A 27,806-nucleotide genomic window follows, 5' to 3' on the forward strand; every position below is an offset into this window, starting at 1 on the left:
TTTTGGCCTTTCAAGTGCCCCATGAAAGTTTATATATATATATAGAACTAGGCTGGAATACTATTAATAGCATCAAATTATTAGTACTATTAAGGTTTTAACCCTTGGATTGAAAAATGTGCGATTAGGATGATGTGAGCCGCCTATAGTTGAGTGGGAAGTTGATTGAATAGTATAATTTAACGGATAAAAATAATCAAATGGTTAAATTTAACAGTGAAAAATTTGATAGCACCATCCCCTTGATGCTATATATATATATATATATATATATATATATATAGCCATTGGTGCTTGGTGGTCCCTTTTTTTAACAACAAAAAGAAAAAAAAAAAGAAAAAACAAAATGATTTGTCAATCGTGTAATCAAATAATGATTACATAATAAACCTTACAAGCTAACACTAATGTAAATTTCAGGTGCCAAACTGTGCATTGAACATCTACATTCATATCAACACTGTTCTATACAGAAAACACAGAAAGGTCCCAAAACAGAAGGGAGTCGAAACCATAAAAAAGGAAAAACATATACACACATTCTCTCTCTCTCTCTCTCTCTCTCTCCTTTTTTTCATACATGAAAATCCACATATTTCAATACTAACAGTCACATCATCTTTTAACAGCTCTTACTAGAAATAAAAAGATTTGTGTAGTAACCTGCACAGTGAGCTCGATTTCATTTGCTGTCGTTAAGTTCCGGGGGGCGTGCGGTCAGCTCTCCTGAACCAGGTCTTGAATGCCGCGATCAGGTGTTGGCAATCGTCGATGTTGCGGGTGGAGAAGGTCAGGCACTGCTGCAGCAGCTCCTGGGCATCCGATACAGGAAGAGTGGATATGATCTGGAGGAACGTTTCCTCCAACTCTTGGAACACTGATTTGTGCCCGCTCGGAATCGGGGGTATGATGTCGCGGCAAACGTTTAGCACTGGCAGCCAGCTCTTGACGAGCTTCATCCTCACCTGTTATGAAGGATGATAGGCTTGGATTACAGCTCTATGACGCTCACTATGGTTTAAAAAAATTAGCAACTATGAAAAACCAAGTTAAAAAAAAAAAACCACCATTAGAATTTTGCGCCCTTGGAATATAAAAAAATAGCATTTCTCCCTCCCTCGATGTTTAGAACTTCAGCACTTAACTGCCTTCCCATCACATTTTTAATTTTTTTCATTAAGTTTTAAGGTGAGTTTTTGGTCACCTCAAGGTACACATCCAATAATGAGCTTAATCGCGTATCTTAAGTACATTCAGGTGAAGCATCAGTAAACTAGCCTCAGCTTTACCTTCCAATTAATCATTTATTTCTTTCTAGAAATAAATCATTTGACTTAGCTGTTCTATCTAACTTCCAAGGACACCGAATTTGGTGTATTGGCAAAAAAATGAAGCAATATCAAAGGACAAGTACATTATATTTGGACAGGACTGCGGAATTTGATATCGAAACAGATTTCACAATCAAATAATCTTAACATTATTGCAGCATTTACTCGATTCTTATTTCACTAGAGACTTCATGCGGTGATACCGAGCACTTAGTCCTGATTAGTTAGTTTAGTCTCAGCTAGATGAAATGAATTTCTTTTAATGCAGTGACGATTGATTGGTATTAAAAAAATAAGGAACTACAAAAATGCCGTACATAACTAACCTCTCGTTATTCTTCGGTGATAAAGAATCAAATAGCAAACATTAATAGTAGCAAACATACAGGAAACATCTTCTGAGAGCTCGCAATATGTATGAGCAACAATTAGGAGAATTATGAGGCCCCGCGACCATGATGAGAAATAATTTGGTCCAGGACACTTAACATAGATACGCTGCAGCATCCTAAACCTCAATTTAGATATTATAATGGCGAAAATAGCATCATTCATCGCATACGAATCCTAAGTTCCCCAACTAATTTTCACTAAATTTCGCACCTTTAAACAGATCAGCACTTTCCGAATTAACTCTCCTTATGATCTATCTACTCTAGAGATGAGATTAGATAAAAATTAGAACAAGATTTTGGAAAACGTCAGTACCTGGCGGGGAGCCAAAGTGGATCCTGAGGCGACGGCATTGGCGAGGCGGAAGGTGCAGCGAGTGACGAGCAACGGCAGTCCGGGGGCGATGTTCTTCCAGGCGTCGTCCCTGAGGGTTTTCTGCAGGTCGGCGGCGAGGGCGACCTGGTCGGCCCACTCGTGCACGGAGCTGTCGGCCAACCGCAGCTCGATCATCCTCTCGATGAGCCAATAGAGGTGCTTGGTGTTCACCACGGCGGCGTGGAGGTTCAGCCTCTGGATCGCCTCCCTCTCGTCGTTGTCGCCCGACACGCGCAGGTCGGGGCTCGCGTACTTCCCCATCAGCTCCTTCACGGTGTCCAGGCTCGCCAGGAACGCCCCGTCCAGAACCCTCCGGACGGAATCTCGGGACGAGTGCTCCCTCAGGAGCTTCGCGACGAAGGCCTTAATGGTGGCGACACTGGGGTGGCTGTGGATCGCCGAGCTGATGAGGCCGCGGAGCATGTCCTCGGACGCGGCGCTGCAGCGATGGCCGGCCGGGGAGGAGATGCGCGCGAGGAGGTCGCGGGAGTCGTCGGAGGGGAGGAAGGGGGCGATGGAGAGGACCTCGTCCTCCTCCTCCTCGGTCCAGGGCACGGCCTCGAGGAAGCGGACGCAGGCGCGGGCGCACTCGTCGCAGACGAGCTCGAGCGCCACGCGGAGCATCTCGATCGCGTCGGACGCCGAGGGGATGCCCCCGGAGAAGTCGAGCGTGTGGAGGAGGCGGAGCACGGCGACGTAAGCGTCGAAGGGGCGCCGGCGCCGGCGCACCGCGGCGGCGGCGGCGGAGGAGGAGACTCTGTAGGTCAGGTGATCGGAGGGGCTCGCCGCCCACCGGCCGGAGAGGAGGGCGTCGAAGTAGCGGGAGCGGCGGAGCGCGGCGGAGTGGAGGTGGAGGTCGAGGGACAGGGCCGAGTCTCCGCCGCCGCCGTCGCCGGAGAAGGAGTCGGGTTCGGGGTCGAAGAGGAGGCGGAGGAGGACGTCGGCGGTGGCGGGGTCGTTGAAGCCCCCCGGGACAGGGGGAGGGGGAGGGAAGAGATGCTCCGTTACGGTTCCGTCGGCGCAGCTGAGGCGGCCGCTGCTCCCGACGCGGTGCCGCTTCCGCAGAGACATGGGGAGTACCCGGGCTAACGGCGTCCAGTAACGGCGGAGAGAAAGGGAAAGGGGAAGAGTGTAGAGAAAGAGCAAGGGGAGGGTTGCGCACACGAAGGGGAAATGAATCCGGGAGAAGGGTAGTTTCGTAATTACAGTGGGGGTGACGGTGACGTTCGGAACGGGGTAACAGTGTCGGCGTAACGGGATTCGGAACGCGATTTCGAACCAGGCAAAGGGGACACGTGGAGCTCCACGGGACGGTGCGTTTGGGAACGCACGTTTCGAAGAGGGTCGTCGGGAAGATTCTGAACGAGTATGGGCGTTGGATCGTGGATGGACGGTGGATGCAACCTAGGGGTAGCTTCGGAAGGTTTTGTTCGCGTGTAGATGCGACGTCGCAATTGGGATAAGGCCCAGGCGAATAGATTTTTCTTACTACAATAGTACAAGTTAATGCCCCCATTTATTTATTTATTCATTCATTAAGCTTACTATTTCTGCTACAAGTTACTATCCTCTTTAATTTCTAATTTAAATTTAAACTATAATCCACATAAATTTTAAATTTTTTAATTAAAAAATAAATATTCAAATATTTTGTATGTTTTAGGAAAGAGTTAATTATAATATATAACTTAATTATACTATACTATAATGTATTTTATACCTTTTAGCTTTTTATTTTAACCTTTTTTTTGTCAAAAGCATCACTAAATTTTTTTTAATCCCTACACTACAAACAATAAATTTATAATTTATAATTTTACATAAAAAATATTAAATTACATTGATAACGAATTACATAGTACATATTCATTCAACTTATTTAACATAAAAAATAATAAAACTCTTAAAAGAAGCTTTTAATTTATCTATCATAAAATTTATTTCATATTTTTTTCAACAATTTAACCGGTGCTTCTTAATTAAGTTTTTAATTTTTGTTTCGAATAATAAATTTATTAATAATACCAAAGCGATTTGCGAGAATTTTTTTTCGCAATATCTACAGTAAAAAATGGAAGAAAATAAAATAAAATATAAATACAATGCAAAAACAAATAAAATATAATAATTCAGTAATATTTTTAAAATAAAAAATAATATAATATAGCAACATAAAATAAAACTAAATTATAATATAATCTAGCTTTAGAACAATTATGCCCTGCACCATTTCTAAAAACAAAGACAATTACTTTATGGTGTATAGTATTTATATCTCAAATTTAAAATTCAACGTCCAAAATATAATCTAACCTAACACAAAGCCGGACCTTGGCGGGCTCGAACCGCCAACCTCCCAAGAATGAGGTCCCTGGGCGCTCTTGCCATTTTTGAGCTTAAAGATCCACAGATAACGAAATTAGATCCTTATTTCCCAGGTCGCACAATGCGACGCACACGTGGGAAAAACGCAAGTTCTCTAGTACCATTTATTCTGTTATTGTTGATTAATTCACCACATTAACTACATTACCCTACTTAATTTAATCATGTTGCTGTTTAATGTCCTATAATAATATGATTCTTAAAAGAGACGATAAACAGCATTTCCCCCCTGATGGCCGTGGGCCTTCCAACAACATCCTGTGAGGGCATATTCAAGGAAATCATTTTTTTTAATCCCAAAAACCTGCATCTGGATATTCGATTTGAGCAATTGAATAACTTCCGCTCTCTAAAATCCAATAGAAATAGCAAACTTATCAACAAGTCACATCTCTCACAGCATAATGGTTATACTCCCACCAAAAGTTAGTGGAAAAAAATAGAAACCACTCAGATGTACCAACCAAAACATTTTGATTTGAAAAACTCCTAGATGAATGGCCATTTAACACCATGAAACATAAAATAGTACAGTTGTCACATACCTGTTTAAGCACTCAAAATACACCAGTAACGTAGGTAGAAACATTAGTAACAGCATAAGCGCACAACATAATAATGTAGGTAGATAGATTGCTCACCATAAAGCAGCACAATCGATAGGGCATAAAAATTCAAAAGGAGTTATAAGAGCAGCGTGCAATAGAATGAATGTTTCAAAGCGGCGGCAATGAACTTGCAACAAATTATTTCTAAACCCACGCAAAGATCACATGAAATCTACCTCATAGAATGAAAATGTGATGATAGAGAAACTTAGCAATTATGCCAATCGCTTCTGTACCTGTGGAGATTACTAATTGATAGCACATAAGGTTTAGAAAACACTGAACAAGCCAAGATAAAATTTTGAACGCCAACCACAAAAGTAACAAATGAAATGAATGACCAACTCAACTACAATAAGCTCTGCTAGAGAGCCTGGCAACGGATAACTAAACAAAGTGCATTTATGAAAACCAAAATTCAAAATGGACAAAGTGGAGTGACTAATGAGAATAGTCCTAATACACCAGACTACTTGCAACGAAAAGGAGGAACCATTTTGTAAATACACAAGGAGGTGCCGCAACAACTCAGTTATGAATTGATGCCGTCATGCCAGAAACAAAGACTTTACAAGAATGAAAGAGGGACTGAAATGCACGATCAAATAGGAAGGGGTAAAAAATGGCCATGCTAAGAATGAGAAATAACAGTTTCATATCTACCTACATTAAATAAATTAATGAGCTAAGAAATACCTCAGTTTTCAATTCTTGAAAGTGAAGCTCTTCCGCAAGGTGTTAAAATAGTTGTCAGTCAACACCGACATAGAGAAGTGAAGGCTTGCGTATACTAAATTATAGCGATAATTTTCAAAACAGGGTTTCAACTGAATCAAAGCATACAAAAAAGGAAATTTATTGGGGTTTGATGATTTGCCTTATAGGCGCATCCAACTGGTCTACCAAATCCAAAACCAGTAACAAACCTTCTTACCCCTCGTGAAATCCCACCTTAAAAACCACATTCAAATCTAGTTTCCAACACAAGAAAAAACAGAGAGAAACCAATAACAAAAAACAAATGATAGCATCCTCACCGCATGACCAATATCCAGTTCTCTTAACTAGTCGAACAAGAGACCGCAGGTGTATATCTACCAATAAACAATGAGCTAACTTCATGATCCACATGCAGTATCCGTAGTTCTTGAGATGAAGCATGCACAAATAACCTTGGAAGTTATAGCCACCTCCATCTACGGAGAGGAGCATAAGATTATCTGGAGACAAAAAAAATATCTGATCTGTCACAAAAAATATATCAATATGTAAAAAAATGAATAACTAGCAATATCAAAATTTGATAATGATAAGAGATATGAGACGAAGTAATCAGTACCATAACAAAGATTGCAACAAGCCACCAGCTACGACAAAGATGACCTCATGTCTTCCTGATCCACCTCGATAGAATTGGACCACATAGGATGAAAGGGCCTCGATCAACAATTTCTTGGATAAGAAAGTTTAAACTCATGCAATACCCATATAGCTGTGTCTCTAACATTGAACTATGATCGTAGAAATTTCATCCATCCATCCGGCGCACCCCAATAACCTGCAATAACAACCCACCCAAGGCAAGAGGAACATAGATCAGAAAAAATCACTTTAACATGAAAAATTGGAATAAATATCCAAAGAACTAAAGTAACAGGATAATAGAAGAATATAACAACAAGTCTTACAGTAGAATCTTTCATCCACTTGTGCAATACCACCTTGGAGTGATCAATCCTGTTTATAATTATCAGGTACATGCAGCGAATTTATTTTACAGCAACAAGCATAATTCTGTGCACCAAGACTGTCGCTGAAAAGCTCCTTCTCCCTCGTTGTTGATTACACCAAGCTGATGTGAGACTAAGAAGTACAAAATATATAGTCCAGCCGACTGTACCGAGCTCAACAACCGATACAGAAAACATTTATAGAGTAAACTACAATATAAAAGTCACTACAAAAACTCACAATACAATTGATAACAAAGACGATACAAGTAAAAAAAAAAGGCAGAGATGCACATTTCACAGAGATGTTAGATGTAAGAAGAAAACCAGCCATACGATATGAAAGGAACGAAAGCAGAAATGACAGTTACAAGGTCAATCAGCTTTTCGACCATGATAGCTTCTTAACACTGCAATATCTTGAGTAGAGTTATCGATAGCTTTTGCACAAGAGTTGCATGAGCAGAAGTTTTTTTTTTCCCGAGTTACAACAACCTTTAAATAGAATGCTCTCAATAGTATCATTCTCAGGTTAAATATGGTGAGACATTCTAAGGTTATATATAGTGAGAATGAAATGTCAAAAACCTTTGTGCATGTCCCTGTGGGAGTCAAATGACTGGTCTGTGGAAGTAAATTTCCAAACCATGAGAAAAGAGTCTTTAAGTTCAGGCAGAACAGGGTGCAGAACTCGAGTTCTAAGAAACATACTTCCACACTTCATACATTCCCATCAACCAAACACCCTGTAAAGTGAAAGATAAAAGCTCCAAATTAGATTAATTGCTTTTCTATGAACCAAAAGCCCAATTTAGCCCCCAATTAGATTAGTTGCTTTTTCTGTGAGCCAAAAGCCCAATTTTGCCAAATGCTTCAGATACTTTTGTCGCCAAACACATGGCTGCTCAAATAAAGAAAATGGGGATAATCAGACAGACCCTTATGGGCATAATTGCACCTACACTCTGTGTATATTTTGAGGCCAGCGGATCTATACTACCCACAGTGCAAGGAACTTAAACAGGTGACTTCCAAATGGTGTTACCAAAATTCTTCCGAATGGCATTGCTTGATCACTGTCCGTTATTTACCGCACAGGAGAAGAGATAGGCTTTTGCTCACATTCCCATGAAAAACTTTCACACGTGCACCTAACATTAGGCAACTTTTACATCAAAATAACTCTCTTCATGTGATATAAGGGCAAGATCAGCATAATCATTAAAGACACCAAATATGATATACCATGCTGATAGACACTTTTAACTTGAACATGAGGTTCAAATAATACTAAAGATAATATACCATGTTCTGCAAGTGGAAAAGATTCAGAAAATGCCAGATTTGGCAAGGACCATTTGTAGAAATCAGTTTTGTATAGGCTATTAAGCAAATATGGAAAATTAGGAAGCTAATCACACTAGATCATTGTTCACATGGAATAGGAATGGCACTAGTCAAATTAATTAATTGCAGAATCATAGAGACAAAACAATAAAGCCGTATAAGTTAACGTTGACAGTGTGTTTATTTCACTGAAAGTGGAGAGAGGTGAAATAGTTTCCAGCCAAATACCCACTTCCATTGTTTGGTTACCCGTAACTTCACATTCCGCCGAAACTCAAAATTCCCAAAATAGCACAACAAACTTCGGCCGACCCGAGGCCAATCTCATTTACGAAAAAGACTTGAGAACAAAATAATAAAATACTAACTCATCTCTCATCTCTCACACCTCCAGCTTTTACGTCATTTATTCCTACCACATAAACAATAGAACTAAAAAACTTCAATTCCGCAGCTATCCAAGCAAATAAAAGTAAATTTCATCTGAACTCTAGTTCACCCAAAAATCTATTCACTTTTGGTGAAACAACGGCCGGGAGGAAAAAATCATGCTGCTCTTGTGCACGAAGTAAGACCCCTCAACTATATGCCATTTTAGAATAAACCCAACTAATTTCCTCTTAATCAACAGTTTGATTTTTTTTTTTTTTTTGTGGGTCCTTCTAATCCGAGTTATTTCTATAAAATATCACAGGGATTTTGACAATTTAACATTCTTTTAATTCTTAACACCTGATAGATGAAGGGACTATTAATTTTAACAAATCTCTAATTAAAAAATCTCTAACTAAAATCTAGGGGAAAAAACTCAAATTAAAAGCCTGTTCCAAAATGGCCTATAATTGAGGAAGGATCTCTACGCTTCTTTACAAGTAAAAATCGATTGTACCTCGCATCACAACCTGTATTCAGAGGAGCTCCTCGTGCTGCTGATGTAAAAACTGTAAAGAGCCATCAAGAGAAAAGGAAAAGGGAAAAAAAGAGGAGGAGGCACCAACAAGTGGGGAGGAACCTGGGTTTTAAAATAACCCACCCATACGATCCTCCCCAAAACACACGCAAAAAAGAAAATTTTATTAGGGTTTTGGTGACCTGCCATGCGAGCGCACCCAACATGGCAAAGGTCGGTAGTAGAACAAAGGAAACCGAGTACAACAAAAAAACAAAAAGAGGAAAAAGACACAAATAAATACCATTGTAATACCAATATTTACCTCGCCCTCGATGAAACCCTAGTAACCCCTTCTCCCTACATAATAGGAGAATTTTATACTTAATAATCAAATCATGCGACAAAGCTTACAATTCACAGCATCGTCCACATCCATGAGCGTCCGCGTAGAAAAGTATTACACGAATCACCGCATATAGACCTTCTAGTGCCCCCCAATTCCCGTAGATCTAGCGCTTTGATCTCGGAACCGCGTCCGTACGGCGAGACCAATTGCAGAATCGATCGTCCACAATACTAAAAAACTTCGGATCTGTCATAAATCAAAGAAAAAACGTAACAAAAGAGCAAAAGAAATTAGGTTTTTGTTTTTTTTACTCTACATGATTAGAACGAGATTTCGATAGGGATTTCACGAACTAGGGCAAAAGGAACATAGAGAGATCGGAAAATTCGAAGATACGAAGAGGATCGAAGCAATTAAAGAGATACAGCGATATTAATAGAAACAATCGACGAAAATACAAAAATACCTGTATGGTATCTTTAAACATAGCAGATTCGTCAAAATTTAAACAAAAATAAGATAAAATTTGAGTACAATTCCTCCTAAGAAAAAAAAAAAAAAAGGGAATCAGAGGAGGAATGGAAAAAGGACGAGGAAAAGATAAAGGGCAAAGTTCGGAGGAGAGAGAAACCCTAGACACGGCAACGCGATGAGATGACAAGGCTCCTATTTATAGCCCTATTTATTTAATGCGTAGGGAGAATCAACGGCTACCGTATGTCGGTGGTTGTTTGTGATCCTTCTAGACGTGTCCACGTGTAACAAGACGATTGGCTGCCAAGAAGGGCCTCAAATGGGCCGTAATGGGCCGTGATGGAACCCAGGTCGGCCCAAAAACCGTTAGTTAATCCAAGATCCGACGTTTCCGTTACTCTTCAACTCCGCCCTTACCCTCCATTTTTAGTTAGAGAGAGAGAGAGAGAGAGAGAGAGAGAGAGAGAGGAGTGTGTGGATAATGGCGGGGAGAGACAGGGATCGAGATAGGGAGCTCCTGATCCCCGTCGGGAATGGGGCGCTCGGCATCGACGGAGAGGACGTGGCGTTGGTGTCGACGGCGGCGACGGCGGTGGCGGTGCCGATCATCGCCCCTCCGACGTCCTCCGCCCGCCACCTCCACCACACCACCGGCATCGAGGTCTTCCCTTTCTCTCTCTTTTAAATGCAGTGATAGGGAACGAAGAAAGCCTTCTGTATAACAGTCATACTATGACTTCGTTTGGGATTGCGGAGAGATTACGTTAGGTGCGGTGAGAAACGACGATGGAAAAATATCATGTTTGTTTTCGTACGTAATATTGCGTTCCGCATATTGCCGTCGATTACGATATATTTTCTGCGATCCCATCGGAGAACGTAGAAGCATATCTTTGCATGCTTTTTCTCAACTCCATTCTGTCTAATAGTGTTAGATCCACCTCAATACCAAACTAAGCCTATATCTGCTATAACCAGCTAATTAAATACTTAGAATGTGTAACTCACATATTTTAGACCTTTTTTAAGGGACGAAAATGTTATATAATTGGCCTGCTAGTTCACTATGAGTATGAATAAAATATAAAACAGAACATAAAGATGTATTTTCAGACACATTTTTATTTATTGTCATTTGTTGTAGAATTTTACTCCACATGAATATTAAAGTAGCGATGCTGCCCAGTAAAATCTAACGATAGAAAAGACGTCTTAGACGTGCACCATAAAATAAATGATTGGAATTTTTTTTTTGGTGATAAATGGAAGCAGTACGAAATGGAGGCGCTCAGCTCTGATTGGTTGGAACTAGTCAACTAGACCTGATAATAGAAAAAAAAAAAAAAAAGAAGAANAAAAGAAGAAAGTTGTCTATGTTTGAGAAAAAAAATAGAATAATATTTTTGTTATGTAAAAAAAAAAAAAAAAAATCAAGGTGCAGTTGATTAGTATTAATTTTGAGTAGAATCGTATTCAGTTTACTTCTTCTTTTTTTTTTTTTCCTGGTTTTCTTCGAGTACGATGGTAAAATTTACCTCATTTCTGCAGGCATTTTCCAAAGTTATTCGGAGCTGGGCCTCCAAGAAATTCATGACTGGATGGTAAGTTTTTTGTTTTGTTTTGTTCTTTTTTGGATTATTGAACATTCATTTATCATGAAGTTTTTTTTCTGAGATATTCATTAATCATGAAGTTGCAGGAAAATTTAGATGATTATCTGTGCTCAAAACAATCTCTTTTGGTTCATATGTGTTTCATCATGGAAATTCTTTTATGATGTTGTTTGTAAGGAAATTAAGAAATTCATGATTTAACTCGAGAGCAAATTCCAAACTTAATCTTTTCCTGAGGCAGTTTAGCATTTCAGATACTTATTCTTTGGTAAACTGCCACCAAATACACGCTCAGATAAAAAGATAACTATTTCTTCAGTAACATTGCAAGCGTAATTATTATAACTAATTTTAGATATTTATACTACATTTTGGAGGAAATGTTTGTTGCTGAATTAAGGCATGATTTTAAGCGGAAATGTTAGTATCTTACTCTTTTTCAAGCTAAAATTTGTTGCTTAGAAGTTATTAATGCTGATGTACAATGCAGGAGGGTTGAAACACAATCTTATTCATTAAATTTCTCGTTTTCTTTTGCAGTGTGATTTTGTTTCCAATAGCTATGACTTTCTACATTACCTGGTGGTTCTTCCGATTCGTCGACGGATTCTTTTCACCAATTTATACTCATCTCGGAATCAATGTTTTCGGTAACTACACATATTTCTCTCCTGTAGAAACTATAGACCCCCATGTACAACATCATCTAGCCTTTCAAAATTTATGCTATCTATTTCTTATTATTCGCTGCTAATCTTCATTGCTTGAATCCCTTTTTCCAGTAAAAATCATACATGCACTGTGTAAACTATGGCGCATTTTTGAGTTACCAGTGTTTCTGAAACAATCATTAATATCAGCTAGAGCTAAATATAGATGTTGTGAAATCGAAGATGATGAAAGGTTAAGTACTAAAATCAAAACTTTTATAGTTCAGACACGACTTTGAAATGCGGTTTATGTCATGTAATGTCGTATGTTTTACCTTTTTCTTTTTTTAGCACTTTTGAAGGTTAACTGAATTTGCTTTGTGGGTTTTAAAGGACTAGGTTTTATCACTTCAATCATCTTCATATTTATGGTGGGTGTGTTCATGTCCTCATGGTTGGGGGCTTCTGTTCTCGGCCTCGGCGAGTGGTTCATTAAGAAAATGCCGCTCGTGCGCCATATCTACTCCGCCTCGAAGCAGATAAGCGCAGCCATATCACCAGGTAAAACAAGTACAGCCTTTTTCACTTCCGAATAGAAAGAAAAAAGAAATTCACTTCCGCGTGCGCGCGCACATACACACACAACATGATCTTCTACTTGCTGAAAAGTGAAAAAAAAGAACAACCATGTAGCAAAAGTGAGATTAATTGAGTGCTTAGTCCCTCTGCTTTTTTTATGCTACCAATTTGGCATCAGTCTCTTTCCAAATTTATCCATGAGTTCGACATATATATCAATCACATTTATGTTACAATTCTCTCTAGTTTTTTTCTTGATTTATATGTCAACAAAATTGTTACAAGCTGGGTCTAGAAACCATACTTGTATGTCTTACAGATCAGAGCTCTCGAGCCTTCAAGGAAGTGATCATCTTACGCCACCCGCGTATTGGCGAATACGCGATCGGTTTCATTACTTCGACAGTGATTCTTCGCAGTAGCGCAGGTGATGAGGAGCTTTCATGCGTCTACGTGCCGACCAACCACCTCTACCTCGGAGATATATTTCTTATGAGCAAAAATGACGTGATCAGGCCGAACTTATCTGTGCGAGAAGCAATCGGTGAGGCCCAATTTTCATCTCGTATTTAGCACATCCTAAGCTTTCATATGAGTAAAGCTGTTTAGAGAAGCACTAATAATTATTTCCTTCAAAATTGGCAAAATTGCGGATCATCATTTGAAAACATCGTGATTTGCGCCTTTTATCCTTCGATGTTCAAAAGTCATAGACACCTTAGTTTCAGAAAATCTGTTGATCTTGACTGTTGAAAGAGAGTAAAGTACAAACCATCTCGTATCCTTAAAATCTTTGGAAAATCTTTGATCTTGATTGTTGAAAGAGAGTGAAGTACAAACCATTTCGTATCCTTAAAATCTTCTTTCTCTATGGCTTCTCGTGGTAGCAAGAATAGAAACTTGAAATAGGAGCTTCTTCTTTCAGGGCGTAAAATCTCATCTTAACCTCCCACCACAGCGAAAACTTCAAAAGCAAATGTTGCCTGTATCGTTTACTTTTCGCATTATTAACCAACTTAGGACTAAATTGTTATTTTGGGTTTTTGTTGCCTTTCTTTCTGTGCAGAGATTGTTTTATCCGGTGGAATGTCAATTCCACAGATCATATCTACAGTGGAGGGGATTACTGTTCTTGATGACAATGTGAGAATAGGGAAAAGCCCTTAAAATTACCAAAAGCTTAGTGAGAAAATGGAAATATTTCTATCGCTTGGATGGATCATCACATACTACTCTATCTCTTCACACTGGGTAACATATTATAGTTGCTTATTTGCACCCTTTCTTGTTTTTCTTTTTTTTTTTCTCCCCTTAATTTTCATTTTACTACAACCAATCGGGTTGAGATTTTCACACTGAAAAAGATTTAGTTGTTTATCTAGCTATAACCTCTTTTTGTTCTCCATTCACAAGTGCAGGAGAAAGAGACTCACTTTTTTTTCTTTTGTTTTTAATTGCATGGAAAAGATTTTTGTATTGATTTTGATTGTAACTAGAAGTTGTGAAATTGCTATCTTTTTGTGGCCTATGATGCTTTAATATTCGTGCCCTTACTCCAGGTTTCTCTCCAGTATGTGCCCTATCATAGGATTTTGTTTTCCTTTTTTATTTGTATAAACTTCAATCCAATCTATAAGCTTGGTCTCAATTCAACACTGGTATACTATGCGGACAACCTACTTAAACGAGGATGGACGGAGCCTATAGCTTGTGCACTATGTGGGGTGGAAGAGGAAACTATGGATCATATATTCACGCAATGCGTATTTAGTAAATTCCTAATAGTAACAGTCTTAGAGGAAATTCAATTGATAGGCCTGGGTGACGAAGTGTCCCACATCTGGGATAAGTGGATTTCAAGATTTAGAAATCAGCTTGCTGGTCCTAAGCTAACCGGACTGATAGCTTGTTGGTGGGTTATTTGAGAGATCAGAAACGATACGATATTTAGAAAGATAAAAGTTGATCATTTTCTAGCGCTCAATAAGATCGGATACTTGAAGAACTCGTGGGAAGAATTCACCTCGGCAAAGTAGCTACTTAGGTTTTTTTTTTTTTTTTCGTCTCGACTGAGGTCTATTACCTCACCCATGTAGCCTAGTTCATATTTTTAATGAATGAAACAGGTAGCAAGCTACCTTTTTCTCAAAAAAAAATACTGGTATACTCATCAGGATAGAAATGCTTATTTTTAATCCAATAATGAAGATAAATTGGCGCAAATAATATGTTTTTCATATAATATCATGTTGGTTTTGTTACTTATGCTTATACTTATGTTTCTTAGTTTAATTGAGTTGAACTAAAATGCTTAGGATGTGTTTTGTTCCCCATTTAAAAAGAAAAATTGGGACTAAAGCATGTAGAGAGTAGTTATATTATAGAAATTATATTGTAATTAAATCAGCATAATTTATGTTATGTGCTGTTACTTAGTCTTTGTAGAAATAGATAGAACTGGTGAATGAAGAAAGGGTTGTTTACGGCTGTATCCAAAGCACATTTTCTATATGAGAATTAGTGACTACTAAATCCATTGTCGTCTAGTCCGGTTAGGATACCTGGCTTTCACCCAGGCGACCCGGGTTCAAATCCCGGCAATGGAACTGATCCTTTTTGTCTTGGATATGAATTTTATTTGTACCAGATCCAAACTCAACCTAAATCTAAATTAATTTTGCATTATAATATAAATATATAAAAACATATATAGAGGAGTAGAGCTACTATGCTTTTTTTGGCCCTTAGATCAATCTCTTTAATCATTTCTAACTTTTGGATTAATACTATTAACCTGTAAGGACCACTCAATTTTAAGGGTACTACTCAATCCTGGGAGAACCACAATCATCTCAACCGTATAATTTTTAATCTAATAATCAAAAAGTTTGAAACATCAGATCTTCTATACTTCCGATAATATAGTAGCTCTACACTATATATATATATATATATATATATATACTAGTTGAGTATACGTGCAACTACACGTAACAATTTTTTAAATTTATTTTAAATCAATAAACATTTGTAAATCATATTTATTCAAAAATTTAGAATAAAATATTTTCTAAATTTATATGTTACATTTTATTAGAAAATATCTACAATATCAAATTTAAATTTTAATATAAAATAGATGAATAGATTTGATATCAAAAATTAAAAATTAAATTTAATTCACAATTTAAACTCAAATTTAAATTTTAATGTAAAATAAATGGATAGAAGTGCTACTTTTTAACAGATTGAACATAATAGTTCATTTTTATTTTCAATATTTTTAACCAATTGATCATAACCGTTTGTAGAATTGAAGTTATAGATAGGTATGAATGTTTTTTTTTAACAAATTGATCATAATCGTTTGTTCTTATTTGAGATAATTTTTTACAAATTGATCATAAATTTGTATATCATATTAATTCAAAAATATGATTTACAAATTTATCAACCAATCTATCTTTTAAATTATTTCCATTGTAATATATAGATAGTCCCAAAATTTTAAATTTTAAATTAATTTTATATTTTGAATTGAAATATAGATTTACAGTAGATATTCTGGCAAAAATTTGGATAAGCATAAATTTCTTTTCTATTTTAGAGTTAAAAAAATTAAATAAATTTTTAATTAAAATATAGATTCACAGTAGATATCTTTCGGTTGGCAAAAATTTGGATAAGTATATTTTTTTTTCTATTTTAGAGATAAGTAGAAATTAAAAGTTTGTTTCATTACGTTATTTATTTTACGTAAGGAAAGAGAAAACAATTTTTTTTCCCGCCAAAAAATGAGTCTGTCGACAAATCCAAATTTGAAATACGTGTTTTTATATATATATATATTATATTTAAATTTATATTTTAAAAACTTAAATAAATTTTAATATAATATATTTTGAAATATAATAGAAAAGAAAATTGTTTCGGGTTTTAAATTTTTAATTGAATACCATTTTGAATATAGATTTTCAAAATCCGTCTAGTTCGGATGTGGCTTTCGTGGTCCAGATTCAGATTTTTAAAAACTAAATCCAAATCATGACATTCCAAATTAATAGCTAGTAGATCAATCAATTTTAACAAATCTCTCAAAACAGAGGGTACCCAACAAAGGTATCGATTATTTTTGACAGAGGGATGTAGAATGTCCCTCGTAGCTGTCGAGATCAGGATGCTCATTTCAATTTCCCAGTAGAGCTTTAACTGTTAAGACCAAGATGCTCATTTCGAATTCCCAGAAAAGCAGAAGTTTCGGAATGTTTACTTAAATAACGCTCGATTGCTGCTTCTGGAAGCAGCCAAAAATACACACACACACACACACACACACACACACACACACTTCACAATAATCATGCATTTTGAAATCAAGATGCATGGTAACTACTTATTCAGCATGAAAAATAATATATCATCAATAAAAAAATAATAATAAAATCTCATTAATGATTGTACTCTCCAATCTAAAACAAAACATGATAGATTTTATTTCACTCCTGCTTTTTATGTATTATTATATGACAGCTAGTTCCTCACAAAAGCTTGGGCCCAAAAATATGGCTTAGGATGCAGTGAATGTCCAAGCAAAGATTACCAAATAAAATTTCCAAACTAGAAAAATTTATCTCATTAAGGAAAAACAAAAACAAGACAACAATCTATATCACTCGCAATTTCCTTTCTACAATCCGAAAAAAATATAGCACAAATTGGAAAGAGCAATCAAGGAAAAACTTACTAAAAACTTCACGAGCAATTATTTCCTCCATTTACCGAGTACGAATGGTTGCACTTTTACAGCGGAAGTAGAGAGAGCAGGCATGGTCTTGAAGTAATCTAGAAAAAGGAAAATGTAGCCCCGTTTCTAGAAGAAAACAATCTGTATTCTTCCACATTTGTCTCTTCTTTTGAACAACTATTAGCTTTCGTTATAGGCGACTGAGAGACTAATCCTCCAGATATCTCTTCTTTAGATGATAGGGGGTTCAACACTAATCCCGCTGAGAGACCCGCCATAGGGCCGCCAAAGTGAAACAAAGAGAAGGACGGGCTGTCACTGTGCAGTTCAGAAGCAGTCTCCGGAGAAGCACTTCCCAAGCCGCCGCTTTGTTCTGCCGAATGTGGTCTTGAAGGGATCTGTCTCTTTGGAAATGAACTTTCAAGAGGGCGCCTACTGCCGATCGGCTCGGCTATAGGGCTAACAACCTGTTGACTTCCACACGAGTCAGCGTATTTGTATTGTTCCTTCAAGGTAGGAGTTACTTTACTGCCGTTGTGGTATACGGGATATTGTGTCCCACCAAAGGGAGAAGCTGCTGAGGGTTGTAGACTGTTGTAGTGAATGGAGAAACCGGGATACCCAACCGGAGTAGGGATAGCAAAGTGGTCAGGCTGGGCAAAAGGCAAAAGCCCATTTGTTGCCCAAGGAGCGGCAGGTTTACTATAATATCCCATATGCGGAGAAGGGAAAATGGGCATATGCACATTTTGGTTACGCATCGGTGGCATGTTTTGCCGGGTTGGGGACATATCCGAACCAAGACGACCATTATTTGAACTGTGAAGAGCTTTTATTGAACTTTCTGGTGGAGACCTTCCTTTATCAATGCTATTTCTTTCTACGGTTTCATCTGGGAATTTAGAAAAACCAATGCTAAAGCATGCCGACGTGTCTCTCCCATCAGACTGTTGGCTAGCATCCTCTGAATCTGAAGTTGAAGATGATTCATTATTTTGAGCACTTGATGAGCTTGTGCTGCTCGGATCAGATATATTATCCAAAGGAAAATTGGACTTGATCGTGAAAGAGTCAATTTCCTTCTCCACACCATCCTTTGAATAGCAATCTGATTTTGTTACCACAACAAGCCTACTCTGGTAAGCATTGTCCTCAAGAACTAGGTCATTGTTCAAAGCATCCAAATTCTCAGAATTTCTAGAATGTTCTTCCTCCGATCCATTACAACCCTTAGTATTTCCAACTACCTCGGACTGATCATTTTTGGCACAAGTCTCCGAAGCAACATCTGTACTTTTTCTAGAACACTTCTCCCACACCTGCTTCGTGTGAAAAATTTTGTTAGGTGAGCTACCAACATAGCTTCCTTTGTCTGGTGGATAACAACCATTATTGCTGTATTTTATAGTGCGGTAGAACGGTCTCTGTCCATCCAATGCGCATACTGTTGTATTTGCAGCCTTTATTCTGTAGTCTCCCTGATGATTGCAGTTACATGAATGGAAGTCTTGGTATCGATCTCGCATTCTGCTGTTTGAGCAGTGAAACTTGTCACTAAACTTCATTGTGTTACAATTTCTGGTGTTGTTCCTTAAAACTCTTTCTCTCGACAGCTTGTGCATACCACTCATGCTTCTAGAAGACGCACTTGTTCGTGCGTTCAGTTCGGGTTCATTGTCCTGAATGATCTTGTCGTACCAATTGGAAGTTTGATCTTGCATTGACTCTTTCCTGAATCTCAGTTTTCGCCTTGACGATTTTGATTGCTCAACAATAAAAGAGCTGTTTCCATCTCTAGCAGCAGTAAATTCCCGTTCAATGGAATATTGGTGATTCAAAGAGTCATTCTTTAGGTTCCTTTCTGGTGATTGTTCATCCATAATGTAATTTATAGCATCACCATGTTCACTAACTGAATCTGTGGAGTCGGGAGTGTTAGGTGAATCATCATGTGTACTGGTGGGCGACTCATTAAAAGATGTTGGGCACACGCCATTAGATGATTTCGAATCAGTAAGCTTTAGTTCTCTCTCCTTCTCCTTTTCTTTCAGCCTCTCTTTTCTTCTAAGCTTCTTTTCTCTCTCCTTCATCCTCCTCCTCTCCTTGCGCTCTTCTTCCTCACGCTTTTCTTTCTCCTCTTCCTCAAGGAGCTTGGTCTGCGAGTCGATTTGAGGTTATAGATATTCGAAATGGATGTGATAAAGCTAACACTTCATTTGCTTGATGTAGTTCATCTTATTTATTAGAATGAGTTACAAAAACTACAGTTGTCCTTTTTCCTCCTTTTCAATTGTAAGTTGTTTTCAGTCTTGTATTTACTCTTGACTCAAATAGGTAGAAAAATTCGAGATAACTATTCAATTCAGATGTAAGATTTCACGGAGGTGAGTTAGCATACAGCGTGGGTTCTGTATTTGAACATAAATCTATGCCACGATATATATAATAGATCGGAACCAATAAAGAAATTAAAAGGCCCTACTCATTTATTAGGACTACCTAAATTAGCAGTTTATCAAGCACCTTCAATTTCTGTAATTTTTTTGACAAGCCAATGCTACCAGCCAGCTGGTTTATTCAAAATTTCACATCCGATTTCAATTATCATTTCAAAGTTTGGACCTATTTGAGACAGAGTAAGATGCAAGGTTAAAAAGTGCGGTGATAGCTTTTGTAAGTTGGCCTTTATGTTACGATATAGCACTTTTATTTCCAGCAGGTAAGTGAAAGGAAAATATAAATATCTAATATACCTGTTTTTCTAATGTGATAATTTCTTTGCACGCGACATGTACACGGTCTTCCAGCAACTGTAAGGCCAGTGAAACAAATATACAGTGTGCATTTTGTCGAGCTGTTCCTTCTCTGAAGGCCTTTTCTACCTGGAAAAAGCTCATAATTAACTTAAGAGTATAATTGAAATAAAACAGATATCATACTTGTTATTGATCTACTTTAGCCTGAGTTACTAGCTAGTGCTTAATGTTTTCGGCATAATCAGCAAAGTTAAAACCTAAAATTTCAATCAGGTATACCAAAAGGTAACAAATGCTCCTAAGATGAAGATTGTCCACAACTAATTTAAGTATCTCAACAGAATCAGTCTAAAGATAAAAGAAATAAGAATATGAGTATTATGGCCCCCTAAATAGCATTTGAGTTGGTCGCAATTCGCAAATATAAAATGTCTTTAGACCTCTTAAAGTATCTTGCAATATGGTTAATTCATAGTCCAAGTGTTGTCCCATTAATATGGCGTCAGCTGTAGATCTCCATGCTACATTAAGAAAGCTCCATAGCAGTATTTAGCTTTAGCATTTGTTTCTTCAACCAGCTATTTACTACGGTCAAGACAAGTGAGGATCAAACTCGGATAGCATATTCCAAGCATCTCTAACCTTCAGCCATATTCTCAAGGAAATGGATAATGACTAGGAAAACAATATATGCTTTTTGGATCCTTCGGTTCCATGCTACTCTCATTGCAGATTAGGTTTTTCGGGCAGAAAATGTACAAAATTAACCCAACAAGCCAAGTAGTATTAGTAACTTATTGGGCCTGAACCACTGGCTCAAAATGTTAAAGCCTATATTACTCATTCTCGAGCGTTGGTTCTATATACCCATGCATAGTCCCTAATCTATCCAATATAGGAGTCTGGAAAATGCAATACTCAAATGCATTTTTGGCCCTCTGGAAAATGCATGCTCAAATTAATCGATTGACAGTGGTGACAATTTTCAGGCATCAAAGCATTGCAGGTTAAGTTTTATGAGTTGAAGTATTTCAGGCAGCATTTGTTCTCCTGACATTAATTTTACTTATTTAAACACAGCCAAACACCGAATGCCCCAGTTAGAAGAATGACTAATCTTTTTAAGCTTCATAAGCTTAGAAAGCAACTGGTTTGCTCCATTTCATTGATAAAGCCCGTTTGGCCTAGCTTTTGAAAAAGTGATTTTTGAAAAAGTGATTTTTGGTTAAAAGCTGTAGAGCGTTTGGCTGAGTTTAGAAAAAAGTGATTTTTCTGAATAGATTTTGAAAAGATGTTTGGCAAAATTTTTTTGTTGTTTGCATAAATTAATATTTTTATTAAATTTTATTTTATAATTTAAAATCTAAATTTAAATTTGAACTAAAATTAAAATTTTTAAATTTCAAAATTGTACAAAATTTAAAATTTTGATATTTTAATTCAAAAAATAATTTTAAATTTTAAATTTTAAATTTTAAAAATTCAAAATTTAAAATTTAAAATAATTATGAAATATAAAATATAAAATATAAAAATTGAAAATTGAAAATATAAATTTAAATTTAAAAATATAAATAATATTGAATTTTAAAATATAAAATTTTAACATTTAAAAATTTAAATTTAAATTTTAAATTTCAAAGTTTAAATATAAAATATAAAATATAAAATATAAAATATAAAATATAAAATTTGAAATTTAAAATTATATTTTTAAAATATAAATAATTATGAAATTTAAAATATAAAATTTTAATATTTAAAAATATAAATTTAAATTTTAAATTTCAAAGTTTAAATCTAATATTTAAAATTTAAATTTTAAAATTTAAAATAATTATGAAATTTAAAATTTAAAATTTGAATATTTAAAATTTAAAATTTAAAATTTAAATTTGAATATTTAAAATTTATCTTAAATTTGAATATTTAAAATCTAAAATTTGAAATTTGAAATTTAAAATTAAAATTTAAAATTTAAAGTTTGAAATCTATTTTTCAAATTTTAAATTTTAAAAGTTAAAATTTAAAAATTCAAAAATGAATGTGAAAATTAAACATTGAATTTAAAATTAAAATAAAAATTTGAAGTTTGAGTCCAAGATCAGAACAGATTTCAAGAAGCAGCTTTTTTCTGCTTCTGATTCTAGGACTTTCAAAATCAGTTTTCTGATTCTGAGAAGCAGAATCAGATTTTAAAAATGAAGTTGCCAAACACTCTATTGGACCGAAAATCACTTTTCAACCTAAAAGCGCTTTTTAAAAACTAGGCCAAACACCGCCATAATCATCAGACAAAATAGCAGTTAAACAATCCCACATAAAATGTTCAACTTTGAGTACCAAAGCGATATCCAGTACTGATGTTAGCAAAAGAGAATAATGATTCACAAATCCAACTTCGTGCGATCAGCATGCACCGAAATGGCAATGTAGTCTCTTAATATTGAAGTACCAGCAAAGAGATTAACAATTATAGTAGGTGGAATTAAGTACACAAGCATCAAGTAAATGTTTTTCAACGTCTTGTTTATATAAGCCAACTGATTATCACATAAAAGAAGTTGCATAGTCCAACATGAATGACGAAGTTCACTAAAATGAACTAGTTTCAATTAAGTTAATCCAAAAGGCTGGGAAAGAATAAGATTAGCTCAATTTAAGTTAATCCAAAAGGCTAGGAAATAATCAGATTAACAAGCTAAGCTAACAAGTTCCTACAGCTTAAAACAACTTTCAGAAGTTGCTCATGCAAATAAAATAAGATAAGGCTTTGACAAGAAGGAATCCAATATCTATCCCAATTTATGCTGATGACTAGAAATAGTAATTTCTGTAAAAATGAAGGCTAAAAGGCATAGATCAGACGTTACAAGTGAACACCAAAGCATATGCAAAGTAGGATATGGAAATACATGCAAGACTTAAATTTTAGGTACAAAGGTGTGCTGCAGTAATAGCAGACTAGAAGAATTGACAGATGTGAAAGAAATCTGCAGTCGGAAAGTGAAAAACAGCAAACTTCTGCAATGAAATTAAAAAATGTATGTGGAAATGTGTGAAATATAGATAATCTTTTGTGCTATAAGAGTACCTGCTCTTTAAAGATAACTGTTGCAGCATCCAAAAGAAACTCTCTAGCAAGTTCAGGGCTCTTGGCATGCTTTTGTGGACGGGAACCATCACCATCAAGATCATTTTCATCTTTGTCCATGGAATCATCATCCTGTTTTTGCCACATCATACTCATCGTATTACCAATATAATAGAAGTTCGGCAGAAAATGTATGGACCCCTTCCCACTCTCCCAACAAACAGTATGTCATTTGGATATAGGTCAGTCAAACCCAAAAAGAATAAAGTTCAGAGACCTGTTTCCAAATGGCCTATAGTTGGGATTGACTATACATTTTATCCTAGACATTTCTGCCCAAAGAGAATTAATCAGTAGGTTCACATTACACTTACATCTTCTTCCTCAGCTTCTTCAGCATGCTCAAAGAACCTTCTTATACTTTCACCCTTCGTTATTGTCACAAAACCATCACCTACTATCATCCTACGATGAACACATGGTTGTCCCTTCAATGCATGTGCCTTTACACGAAGCTCAGTGTAACGACCATCGAGCTTCCAAGCTCTCAGAGTGATAAAGCAAGCGCTTAAACCACCTAGATCGAGTCCACTAATTTCAACATCGCCATTCATGCCAACATCTTCGAAGTCCAGAATATCACATTTGCCCTCTGCTGTTCCAATAGCCCATTCGAAATGGTGATATATCCCTACTGTATCGGGAAAGCACTGGTGCCAGTCAGCTCGGACAGTGTCTTCAGATACCTGGAATCATAAACAATAAGTTGCAACTTCTAGTAGATGCATGGATAGTCCTTGTAATATCCCAATATTGTAGCTATGGCCTTAAATTCAATTAAACCCTTTTAAGTCCCCGAACTTTCTCATGTATTGCAATTCCATCCTTGATCTTTTTTTAATTCTAAGTTTTTCCATAAACACGACTATTTTATTGCTTTTTCAAAATGACTTGTATTAGTATACTTTAAACAAGTTTAGAATAGGTAGAAGTTACATAATTGCGACATATGAGAATAGTCAGGGACTAAGGGTTAAGATCAGGGACAAAGTTACAATATCGAGATAGTACAGGTGCATCCATTCGCTTTATAATACAAAATTTCCTATAATTATTTGCTGTAAGTGTAGAAATCACAATGTAATCTCCAGAAAATCTAGAAAAGGCAAACACCTCGTATTGGAAAGCCGTATCTGCCACACAGAACCAACTAGTGCAGCGAGGTTCCCGTCGCATGCGCTTTAGTTCCTTCAGCTCCTTGAATTCCCGGATGACATTCCTTCTGCAATCTCTGCAAAATCTCTTGCTGTCAAACCTGTGACATGAGAATTAAATGCAAAACAGTTTAGCTACCTAACTAGTTAGACAGTTAAAGAGAAACCATCCATCCATTTTAAACAATCATAAGAATTTTAATTTTCAGAACTAAATTTTGTCAATGTGATTGGCACTATCAACTACGATGTTGATATTACTGACATAGCCTACAGATTAAAGCTGTAATTTTCCTATCTGTTTGTTTATTACTAAACACTGCAACCAAGAAGTGGCAACAAAGTGCTCACCTGTACATAAGTCTTTCTATAAAATCCTCCTCCTTCATCTGTAAGAGAGACGATCTAGTTTCTTCACCAAGTGCAGACCAGAAATCCACCAATGTATCACAGGAAAGCCTAGCCGTGTGCAAAGCACAGGTTTCTCGAGTTCCGTGCACTCTGCCATAATTAGCAATGCCTTGGCTAATCCATCCTCTGCCTCCCCCACCACAGGCATCAGGATAAAGCAACTCCCTTTCGCGTTCCCTCACTCGTGCGTTGTCAAATACCTAGACAGATAATATACAGAATGGAAATGAAATTGTAATTCAAAAAGGACAATTAAAACAAAAAATGCTATGCAAAAAGGTATCGGAACTAAATGCTTGCTTAGCACTGCTTCTACTACTACTTCAGCTATAGCCACCTCTAATAGTGTTTGGCAAACAAACGAGTGCTAATGCAGGAAGCCAAAATGAAATTCCAAGCACCAAAAGCAAGCACAAATTTGGAGTTTCCACTTTCATTATAGAGAGAAGTTTTGAGGATATTTTAATATGGTGCTTCTCCTAATGGCACTAGTCCAATAGCGCTTCACCAAAGTATATGGCGCCCTACAAAATGGACCAAACAGGCCCGAATTAAAAAAAAAAATGGAGATGTTAACAAAAAAGATTCTTATATAATAGAAAAGGGTAAAACTATGAAGAAATAGAAAACCTAAAGGTATGTAAGAGAAAGCTGATTTATTTTAAAGTATAAAAACTACTAAACAAATTAAAAACAAGAAAAAGTAAAAAAGGTCGAGAATTTTTTTGGTTATGTTTAGTTCTTTTAAACTCAAAATCTATATGACTGAATGCCATAAAAAGAATAGCGAAGTCCATCCTAGAATCCATTCAATCACAGAGTTTTTGAGTTTTGGCTTAAAAAAGAAAAACGAAAAAAGGGAATGGTGACCACATCATGCCAACATGAACATGGTAAACCTCATTTCCTTCTATACCACTTACGTTCTGGAGTGTCCTAAGCGACTTTGCAGTTATGAAGCAGTCAAGAAGTGACAGTATTCCATCCCTAGTTGTTGTCAGCCCTCCCCAGGGATGGACTGACGGGTCCTGCTGCTCCTGCACGTCATCAAGCTCCCCAACCTTTAAATGGCTGTCGGACGTCCCTGTTGTGCTAGGAAGATGCATGCCCAAGCCTTCCTGCTGCAATGACTTCCCATAAAGGACAATCTGTGTGAAGCTCTCCAATAGCAAACCATTGCATCTGGAACAGTATAGATTCTTCCGAGCTTGCTCAAATAAGGTCTGTTTATCTATCCTTAGCAGCTCCTGCCGAGCCTGTACCGGCAACTCGCTCCAAAACTGAATCACATGCATCCACAATCCAAATAAGGTTAGTTTTCACATATATTCAACCATCCGAATGTATAATGTATAGAAAAACACAATTCTACTCGAATTAATTGTTTAAAAATTCACCATCACAGTAATATCCATTTTGATGATCCTATTCAGATACCGCAGCTTGCATTTAACAGTCATTTGGAAAACTAATCTATTCCAAAATGATCTGATTTATACACTATGCTATCAAGTAAACAACACATTTCTACTTGAATTGGATAGAGAAAGGTCCATGATGAAACTAAAATCCATTTCCCGGATCCTATACAGCAAGCACAGTTGACATTTTACAAGTTATTATTGGAAGATTAATCTAATAACCACACAATGCTTCTCAGTGAGTTCTAGTACAAATTTAAACAGAATGAAGAACGCGACAGAGAAGCATCACCTTACGTCAGGTAGATGATTGGATCCCAATTTTTACACACTCTAGATACGAAAGTATGAACTTAAAGGAAACAGAGAACCGAGCACAAAATTGAAGTTATTTCCAGATTTCTATACTGAAAAGATTCGATGACCAATGCAAAGGCGTTTTGATCGCTTCAACATCAAATTCAGGATCGAAGAGCGATAACCGAGCACAAAACAGATCCATCGAGCAAAAGGAAACGAATCCAACGGCGGATGGATCGAAATCGGAGGCGGATACCTTCTGGAGCCGATCGAAGGTAATCTCCTCCCGGCTTCGCGACCAGATTCCGCAAGCGGAGCCGGATCCGCAGGCGACGGAGGCGGAGGCGGCAGAGTGAGTCGCCGGAGCGCCGCCTAATTGCGCGGTCCTCTGCAAAAGCCCGGGCATCTCGTTTCCTCTCCCCTCCCCTCCGCCACTCCCTCAGCAGCGAATCGGCGATCGCTCCCGTCTCCGGCTTTCCATACACAGCGGCGGAGGATCGGAACCGCTCCGGATCGGCAGCGATCGTCGTCGTCGTCGGCGGCGGCGGCGGCGGCGGCGGCGGAGGAGGCGATCCGAGCGGCGATCGGAGGGCCCTCGGATTCGGATCGGAGTGCGAGCGAGAGGGGGATCGGGGGACGATCACCGATGTAGGGAGGTGATCGGATTCGCCGATGAGGGGAGAGAGAAGGGAGGAGGTGGAGGAGGGGAATGGTGGTTTTGTTGATGAGATTTGCTTCTCTCTCTGTCTCTAGCGTCTCCTTGTAGAGAGAGAGAGAGAGCGGATTATTACACGAAGACCGCTATTGTAGATGTGAGCGCAAGGGTTAAGAAGTTACGCGGCCCCTCTCTCTCTCTCTCTCTTTCTCTCTCTCTCTCTCCCTTTTCCTTTTTTTTTCAAAAAAATATATATATTTTTACTTTTTATTTTTAACTGTTGTTATTTTATTACAGTTAAAAACATGTTAAATTATAAATTGTAATTTATTTTGATCCAACTATTTAGCATTTTTTTTAAAAATTAATTTTAGTATCTGCCTTTTAATCTATTTGATTTGATTTAAATAATTTAACAGTTCCTTTTCTATTAAATTTAACTTTACTATTTGTTATAATAGAAATATAACCACGTGAACTTATTCTAA

The 27,806-nt window shown here is 37.1% G+C and overlaps 3 protein-coding genes, 1 long non-coding RNA gene and 1 other non-coding gene across 11 annotated transcripts; 2 read left to right on the forward strand and 3 right to left on the reverse strand.

Moving 5' to 3' along the window:
• Positions 400-3,269, reverse strand: LOC109718757 (BTB/POZ domain-containing protein At3g05675-like). Its single transcript, XM_020245162.1, has 2 exons — positions 2,040-3,269; positions 400-965 (listed from the first exon to the last, which is right to left on the reverse strand). Exons 1-2 carry the CDS (start codon positions 3,168-3,170, stop codon positions 696-698), a joined length of 1,401 nt encoding a protein of 466 aa, XP_020100751.1. The 5' UTR covers positions 3,171-3,269; the 3' UTR covers positions 400-695.
• Positions 5,914-10,048, reverse strand: LOC109718910. Of its 4 annotated transcripts, none has more exons than XR_002218550.1 (5): positions 9,874-10,048; positions 9,059-9,653; positions 6,781-7,973; positions 6,432-6,650; positions 5,914-6,312 (listed from the first exon to the last, which is right to left on the reverse strand). It is a non-coding gene; the product is annotated as an uncharacterized LOC109718910 (long non-coding RNA). The 4 variants fall into 4 exon arrangements; XR_002218549.1 differs by having other exon boundaries at positions 6,781-7,568; positions 7,785-9,653; XR_002218548.1 differs by having other exon boundaries at positions 6,781-9,653.
• Positions 10,371-14,243, forward strand: LOC109718700 (protein LIKE COV 3-like). Of its 3 annotated transcripts, none has more exons than XM_020245069.1 (6): positions 10,371-10,542; positions 11,430-11,482; positions 12,035-12,144; positions 12,538-12,705; positions 13,043-13,267; positions 13,790-14,243. In XM_020245069.1, the coding sequence occupies exons 2-6, from the start codon at positions 11,472-11,474 to the stop codon at positions 13,888-13,890; spliced, it is 615 nt and encodes a 204-aa protein (XP_020100658.1). In that variant the 5' UTR covers positions 10,371-10,542; positions 11,430-11,471; the 3' UTR covers positions 13,891-14,243. The 3 variants fall into 3 exon arrangements, with proteins under 3 accessions (XP_020100658.1, XP_020100657.1, XP_020100656.1); XM_020245068.1 differs by lacking the exon at positions 10,371-10,542 and adding an exon at positions 11,164-11,182; XM_020245067.1 differs by lacking the exon at positions 10,371-10,542 and having other exon boundaries at positions 11,375-11,482.
• Positions 15,256-15,329, forward strand: TRNAE-UUC. Its single transcript has one exon. It is a non-coding gene; the product is annotated as a tRNA-Glu (tRNA).
• LOC109718181 lies at positions 17,194-27,468 on the reverse strand. Of its 2 annotated transcripts, none has more exons than XM_020244234.1 (8): positions 26,920-27,468; positions 25,866-26,222; positions 24,883-25,142; positions 24,491-24,608; positions 23,692-24,063; positions 23,318-23,449; positions 20,221-20,349; positions 17,194-19,623 (listed from the first exon to the last, which is right to left on the reverse strand). In XM_020244234.1, the coding sequence occupies exons 1-8, from the start codon at positions 27,067-27,069 to the stop codon at positions 17,566-17,568; spliced, it is 3,576 nt and encodes a 1,191-aa protein (XP_020099823.1). In that variant the 5' UTR covers positions 27,070-27,468; the 3' UTR covers positions 17,194-17,565. The 2 variants fall into 2 exon arrangements, with proteins under 2 accessions (XP_020099823.1, XP_020099822.1); XM_020244233.1 differs by having other exon boundaries at positions 24,491-24,632; positions 26,920-27,467.

This window comes from Ananas comosus, linkage group 12 (genome assembly GCF_001540865.1).
Source record: "Ananas comosus cultivar F153 linkage group 12, ASM154086v1, whole genome shotgun sequence".
NCBI lineage: Eukaryota > Viridiplantae > Streptophyta > Magnoliopsida > Poales > Bromeliaceae > Ananas > Ananas comosus.